Source organism: Acyrthosiphon pisum, chromosome A2 (genome assembly GCF_005508785.2).
Source record: "Acyrthosiphon pisum isolate AL4f chromosome A2, pea_aphid_22Mar2018_4r6ur, whole genome shotgun sequence".
Taxonomy (NCBI): domain Eukaryota; kingdom Metazoa; phylum Arthropoda; class Insecta; order Hemiptera; family Aphididae; genus Acyrthosiphon; species Acyrthosiphon pisum.
The window spans coordinates 69,566,816-69,575,232 of NC_042495.1; the positions used below are offsets into that span (position 1 = coordinate 69,566,816).

At 29.5% G+C, this 8,417-nt stretch overlaps 1 protein-coding gene across 1 annotated transcript; it reads left to right on the forward strand.

The window, feature by feature from the left end:
• The first annotated feature begins 2,491 nt into the window (after positions 1–2,491).
• Positions 2,492–7,995, forward strand: LOC100165681 (elongation factor Tu, mitochondrial). Its single transcript, XM_001948457.4, has 8 exons — positions 2,492–2,713; positions 2,799–2,851; positions 2,920–3,121; positions 4,255–4,421; positions 4,478–4,763; positions 4,829–5,047; positions 6,258–6,555; positions 7,603–7,995. Exons 1-8 carry the CDS (start codon positions 2,671–2,673, stop codon positions 7,781–7,783), a joined length of 1,449 nt encoding a protein of 482 aa, XP_001948492.1. The 5' UTR covers positions 2,492–2,670; the 3' UTR covers positions 7,784–7,995.
• The last annotated feature ends 422 nt before the right edge of the window (positions 7,996–8,417 follow it).

An 8,417-nucleotide genomic window follows, 5' to 3' on the forward strand; every position in this document is an offset into this window, starting at 1 on the left:
ACATGCATGCATATTTTTTATAAAATAAAAATGGGCTGGGGATTTTTTTCCTATAGTGTGGGGATTTTTTGCGGTAATTTTTTTCCAACTACCGCATGTGTTGACTCCGTCTTACAAATTATGTACTACATAGCAAAAACTTTTGCGTGGGATAGGGATTATTATAGTAGTCAAGACCAGGCACATATACAAAAACAAATTTCGGGTTGTTAAAAGCCCCCTCCCCTTCCAAACGTGCCTGGTCAAGGCCAGATGTAGGGGGAGTGATTTTTAGGAATTTTTTTTTCAAAATTTATTTGTTGCGTACCTAGTTAATTTGATGGTATTTACTATTTTCGCTCAAACTTCTTATGGAAGTTATGGTCAAAAATTTTCAAATTGCACGATTTTTCTAAAAATCGTATTTTTGAGTTTAAATTGTTTAAAATAAATACCAAAATTTTGTATTTGGGTAATTTTTTTTTGTACTTAAATTTTACTATTTTTATGCTCAAAATTTTGGTGGAATAAGAATTTACTTATTGTAATTCCATACTGTTTATGTTATTGTTGATAAACCATATATAATTTAATTATAAAATTATTTCAAACCTTTGCGGGCTTGCGGCTTAGCATATTTGTAACTCATAATTTACTTTTTGGCCTTATATAATTTATAGTAAAAAGAGTGGTTCTCGTTTGATACTACGTCTGTTGTTGTCTAATGATTTCTTATTTTTTCAATATTTAGCTTGTATTGCTTTGTAAGTAAGTCCCTACGTCATTTGTTATTTTTGTAATTTTCTTTATAATATTAAATGTAAAGTACATAGTACAAGTATATAATGTACAGACATTGGATTTGGATTTAAAATAATATTTTTAATTTTTTGTACGAATTAATTTTTAAAGTTAAAATTATTTTCAACTGCATTCATTTTTTATTGAGTAATCTTACTAATAAATGTTCAAATTCTGCAGCGTATAGTCCGGATTAAAGTCTGTTGAAGTTATGCTTCTGAAAAACACGGTAGGTGTCTACAAGCTCTACAATATTGTAAAATCGTTTAGATAATTTTGTCATTACCCAGACAGCATTTTGTAACAATAATATCATAATAGTGTTATAATAACGTTATACTAATATTATTCGTGATTATAATGTTATACCTAATAATATTATTAAGCAAAAAATTGCTGTCTGGGTAATTGTACAGTGATTATTGTACACATCGTGAACTATATCAAAAAATCTATCTACTTTGTATAGATCACGCGATGTGAATAGTACCTAACACTGCAGTAAACATTGCGAAATTCTTCTTCACTTCTTCACTTTTAATTATTCAGTAGATATTTTTTTTGAGAATTTTGTTGTATCTAAACCAAAATGTAAATGAGTAATTGTTGAGTTATATAACTTTGTGTATGAAGGATATTATGTCTATGGGTAATGGGTTAAATAGATTTGGGAGCTTAGATGATTTGAAAATTTTAGGATTACTATTGATGATCTATCAATATCAATAATTTTTGAATATTATCCAAGTATAATGAGTACTAAATCTAATATTAGATATTTAACCATATTTAAGGATTATTATCCTTAGTACAAACATTTGAAACTACTAATTATAATTTTGATTTAGATACATAAATAGATATTTGTATCGGCCTAGGACGCTCCTTAAATAGGTAGTACAAAAAAAAATCAGAAATTTGAAAATAATATGGTCTTTAGGTGTACTTAAAAATTCTAAAAATCAGAATTTGAATACCTACTTGTAATATTAAGGGGAAAATTGGGGTTGAGCATGTTTAAAAATATCACGATGTATACTATAAAATATTATCTATATCCCAGTTCTACATAAGATAAAATACCCAACAAATATATATAGTAGGTAGGTGACGTAGGCATGGGAACGCAGTAAATATGAAGATACATACATAATAATATGTACTATATAATAAAATAGTACCTACCGCGATTCAGACTTTCAGAATTACCTACTACTTCAAGTGGGGTTGGCACCTTTGCGGGTTTTCAAAAACTCAACAGCCCAATAATTGACTAATAGAGCATTGTGAATTTAAATTGTATTTATATTGGTGCAATTTATCATCAATTACTGATTTGGTATGTAATATCATTGAATAGGCAATTAAACTATTACAGTTATGACTTATGATTTATTTATGATATAGTTATATAACATATATATTTAGGTATATAATCCTAATAATTACTATAATGTATTAAAAATATTTATGATTGAGACCATGATAATTAATTAAATGTATCATGAGTCATGACTCACATGATGACTGAGACTATAAAATAATAAGAACGCAACAACGTTTTTCCGCCATTCGGTTTGTTCGAATCGGTCATATTTTTATTATCATCGTTCCTTATTCACTTTCCGTTTTTTCCTCCATGATTACGTAAACACATGCTAGCTCACCAATATTATCAGACAGACACACCGAGCAAGACGAGGAACGAAATCGGCATTCGCCGACATTTGATTTTGATAATAGGAAAAATATTACCTATTCTGCACTCTGCAGCTGCATTACCACACGCGTTTTACGGGTTCGACATAACTTAAAATAAATCATAACTATACCCAAAAGACAGACTCGGCCCAGTCGGTCCATCAATAATCGTTGTTGACAAGCGGAAACATGGCCACGATGTTGAAGACTAGTAAATTAATCTGTTACACGCGTAAGTCCTACAATTTTTCTTGTACAATATCCTAGGACGTGATTTTTCTAATATGCCTACATACCTATCGTTGCTTTACTTCCAGTGCCCAAGAATAAATCGCCTGCACAGCTGAACAGATACTTTCAAACGCTGCGCGTGAGTATGCGGGATCGGGCGTATATTTATTTTGTATTAACATTACCGAATGTTTGGGTTTTGCACAGAAATACAATGTTCCCCTGCAGAGGTGCCTAAACGACGTCTTACGAAGACAGAATGCTGTCGGCCCGGTCGTGGGTTGTGCTCGAATGTACGCTGCACCATCTGAAAAGAAAGTCTTCCAGAGGGTCAAACCGCATTGCAACATTGGCACTATTGGACACGTAGATCACGGCAAAACCACACTCACGGCTGCCATCACTAAAAGTAATGTCTCATTTGAACAGATCTCAAGTGTCAATGTGCCTATTGGCTATTATGAACATTGGCTAACTTTGTATTTCTATCAGTCTAGTTGTCTATTTTTATTAAATTCAAGGTACTTCAATATACATAACTGTTTATTACTCGAAACAAATACTTGTAGTTTTGGGATAATAAATAATTTTAAACAATTTTACAATACAACAATATGTAGGTTTTTTTTTATGTAGATACCTACCTTATTTTTGTCATCTTTTCAAATATGCGTAGGAAATTTAGGTATATTACCTATTGGACTAAGTACATTATAAAATCTTAATAAATGAATAAAATAGCAAACCATTCATTGCCAATACAAATGAATACCTCCTATTTAAAAAAAAAATAGAATGATAGTGAAATTCTGTTTTTGACATTTGAATTGTAATTGTTATAAAAACAAAGTAATTTTTGTTTGTAAAATTGTAGGTATACAAATTATTACCTATAAATTATAATAATATATTAGTCATGTCCTTATAGTTCGATGGACAAAACAAAATGTATATTATGTTTTATTATAGATATCAAATATTCCATTACACATAACACATAACACTCATAAGCATACCGCACAGGGTAGTCATGGTAAACCCTTGACTACTCAGCGAACTCCCCCCCCTCCATATTCAATTATATTATGATAGCCGATGACTTTATTTTTATTTATAAAATACTTTTTACCACGGCAAATGTAGTTCAATGAGCTTACCCCATCCAAATTGGTTTTTATAACGTACGCTTAATTAAAAATATAATATGTATGTATGTGTGTGTTAATGTGTTATGTTACTTATGTATGACTACCCTGCCATAAATGTCTGTGCATGCTTATGATTAAACTATCATTAACAATGTCATAAATTTTAAAAAGAAATAACTAGTCAAATATTAGAACAATTTATAATTAATATACTATAATATAATATAATACAATAGGTAAACTAATATAACTATAAATTTTCTGTCCAAAAAGGGGGCACTTACCAAAAAATATTATTTTTTTTTTTTTATTATTGTTAAAGTGGTTAGTCTGGATTTTATTAAATTAAATATTATTTACTAGTTTTTAACATTATACAACATTTTGTTTTTAGTTTTATCGACAAAAAAAATGGCTAAGATGAAACAATATGCTGACATTGATAACGCACCTGAAGAAAAAGCCCGTGGAATCACCATTAACGTTGCTCATGTTGAATATGAAACTGAAGCTAGACATTACAGCCACACTGACTGCCCAGGACATGCTGATTACATTAAGGTAAAAAAAAAAAAATAATAATAAAATATTTATTTACACATTGTTTTTATTGCTAGAACATGATCACTGGAACAAATCAAATGGATGGAGCTATTTTAGTAGTAGCTGCAACTGATGGTGCTATGCCCCAAACCAGAGAACATTTATTATTAGCTAAACAAATAGGAATCGGTCATATTATTGTATTCATTAATAAAGTCGATGCAGCTGATTCGGAAATGGTTGAATTAGTTGAAATGGAAATTAGAGAACTACTGAGTGAAATGGGTTTTGATGGCGAAAATTTACCAGTTATTAAAGGTTCAGCACTATGTGCCCTTGAAGGAAAAGAACCGGAAATTGGTAATACAATATTTATATTTTTTATATTTCTTCTAAAGTTATGTAATTTAGAATTTTATGTATAGGAGAAAAAGCTATTGACGCTCTACTAGCTGAAGTAGATAAATATGTTCCACAACCAATACGTGATTTAGATAAACCCTTCATGTTGCCAGTTGAACATGTTTACTCCATTCCAGGACGTGGCACAGTGGTAACTGGCAGATTAGAACGTGGCATAATTAAAAAAGGAAATGAATGTGAATTTGTTGGTTATAACAAAGTTATAAAATCTACAATCACTGGTAATTATATTCAGTGTTCATTAGTTAGGTCCATCATAATAAAGGGATTGATATACCCTACTATACAAATTGTTTTTAATATTAGTTATTTCAGAATATGATAGTAGGCAATAGACAGTAATATTTGTTGATTTCATGTTATAATATTATATAAATAGTTAATAGATAATAAATTTTAGATTCTTGAAATAAAAACATTAACACATGTGATCTATTTACTAACCTTATGTATTAATAATAATTTATATAAAACTTTTAATTGACTAGACCAACTTTTTTTGAGTAAAAATGTGTTAATCATCTATGTACATTATCTTCTTAAAGAATAAATAAAAATAAAAATAAATAAAATTTACTCACCCATTTATTATAGTTTATAGAAATAATACTAATAATAAAAATAAAAATAAAAATGTTGTATGATTAATTAAATAACATTTTGGTCATAAATTTATATTTTACTAACAGTGTAACAAAATATAGTTGCTGGTCTGTTATCCGTCTGCTACTAACCTTAACCAAGTTATTGCTTTATAAATGTTTATTTTTTATCTGCACTGATTTTGTCCAAAATATAAGTAAACTTGTCTTATGAATTAATTGCCGGAGTATAATACTATTAGCAAACATCAATAATATTGCATTATTAGTAAATACTATTGTTTGATTTGATTATTACATAATATACAATTGTACTTTAGATTGTAGTATGTAAATTCATATTATTTGTATTAAATAGATTTTATTTTAATTTATTTGTTACTGACTTATGTATGCACCCCCGATTTAAGATAGTATGGTTGCCCAACGAGCTTTGATAAGACGGCATTGGATTTAAATCGGACCCCCGGCACTAGCGCTTCTAGTGGACTATTTTATAATTTATAATATAATGTGGTCATTATATATATTTTTATTGTAAATAGGTATAACGTCATAATTTTTATTAGTTTTAATTTGAACCAATATGAGCGCTGTATGCGGGGGTCCCCGTAGATCACGTGACTTTTCGATTCTAACCGTATGCCTTGAGATAACACTTTTCTAATGGGTCGATGGGCAACCATACTATCTTAAATCGTGTATGTACCTAATAGTCAAACACAAAAATGTTTGTAACTGTTGTGTATGTAACATAGTATATAATATATATATATATATATGCAATTAGAATTTAAAATTTCATTTTAATCATCTAACATATTTTAAGGAGTTGAAATGTTCCACAAAATTCTTGAAGAGGCTCAAGCAGGAGATCAGCTAGGAGCTTTAATTAAAGGTACAAAACGAGATGATTTAAGACGTGGCATGGTATTGGCCAAACCAGGAACTGTCAAAATGCAAGACTTTGTCTCCACTCAGGTGTATGTGTTAAACAAAGATGAAGGTGGAAACGGTAAACCACTTGTACCCTACCAACAAATGCAAATGTACTCAAAGACTTGGGATTGTGCTTGCCAATTGAATATTGTTGGCAAAGAGATGGTTATGCCTGGTGAAGATTGCTCGTAAGTATAAACATTTTTACAAAACTATTAGCATAATTATTAGTTATTAAGTACAATTAACAATGGATACAAATTGGTTAAAATTGTTACATTATAAGAATTCGACAAACTTATGGACATTGAAATTAAACCGAGGCAACAGATAAAGGAGGTTAGGTTACGTCAGTTTAATTGCTGTAAATAATAAATGGAGAATGAAGAATTTTTTTTTCAGCGTAATTTATTTTACATAATATTATATAAATTGAGATATCACTTAGTATCCTAATAAACACAGTGTCAAAGTGTATCAGCAGCTGATACATATTTTTATAGGGATACAATAAGATACGAATATTTATCGGTTATATAAATTATAACTTAGACTAATTATTTTTAGCAAACGGTTATGGAATATACCATAATCTAAATTTTTAATTGGTAGATTCTACACTGACTACACTTTATATCTGATAATATTGTCTGTTATTGTCAATTATTCAACCTATTAGGTCATTTATAATATATATTTTGTAATTCTCAAAAAATAAAAGGTTTTGTACATCAATATGTATGAATACAGAATATATTAGTGGCAGACTGAACTTCAATTTTAAATAACGCATTTTCATAATTAAATACCTACCATCACCACCGCCATCCTATTTTTACCTATAACAAAGTTATGATGTAAATAAAATGTGATCAAAAGAGCCAAGAGGTCATTTTTTAACATGTAATTGTGTGCTACAGTCATGGGGTGGCACTACCCCCTTTGAAAAGTTGACGCAACTGCGTCAAAATTGAGCGCTTCAGCTCGCCACTGGCCATCAATGTATGAAAATAATTGTACTAACATTTATTTCGACCCCGCTCCCCCTCCAAAAAAAAAAAAATTCTGCCATTCCGTCTATGTAACTGGATATAGGCCTGATTAAGTTGTTATATATGCTAATGATTAGAATAAATTATTATATTATGATTGTTTTTAAGAGTGTGTTATGGTGTTTTGTGATAGTGTGATAATCTTTATTATATTTAATAATTACAATTAATGCATTGTTCTAGTGTTGAGTTGAAGTTGATCAGACCCATGGTTCTGGAAAAGGGACAACGATTCACGTTGCGTGTGGCTGGTTCTACAGTTGGAACTGGAGTGATTACTGAAATTAAGAAAAGATTATTAGATGAAGAAAGGCGAGGATTGTTGGAAGGTAAAAAAGCACGAGAAAAGAAAAATGCTGAGTAGGTCATTAGTATTCTTCAACAGCATTGCAACTCCAGTATGTACATAAAGTCATCGTTCTTTGTATTTCTGTAAATCGGTCACAAAGTGCATTATTGATAACATTGTAGTTTTAATATATTTAAATGTAAGCACTATCATATGTTTTAATGTTTAACACTTATGTTATACTTTTGAACGTATTTAAAAAAAATATAATACATTTTATTAAATCATCCGTTTTATTTTTTACTATTAAATATTATACAAATCATAACTGATTTGATAGTTCTTAAACACTGCAAAAATGAATAATGTAGATAAAAGATAATTTAAATTCAATGTTATTTACAATATTAAAAAAATAAAATCTGTGAATATAATATAGCTTAATTTATTTATTTTGGAATTTACCAAATAAGCACTCACAGTCCAAATATGTTTGGTTCCAATATTAGAGGTCTCGATTACACGTGTAGTGAACTACACGTGTACCCGTGTTTTTACACAAGACGGGGTTAAGGCCCATATAATAAAAATGCCCGTGTATACCCGTGTATTTAAATACCCGTGAGCTAAAATACTCATATATTTACAACTCAAATACAATTGTATTTCACTACTTTGCAGTTCTGACTTAAATATTTCTTCACTTTCT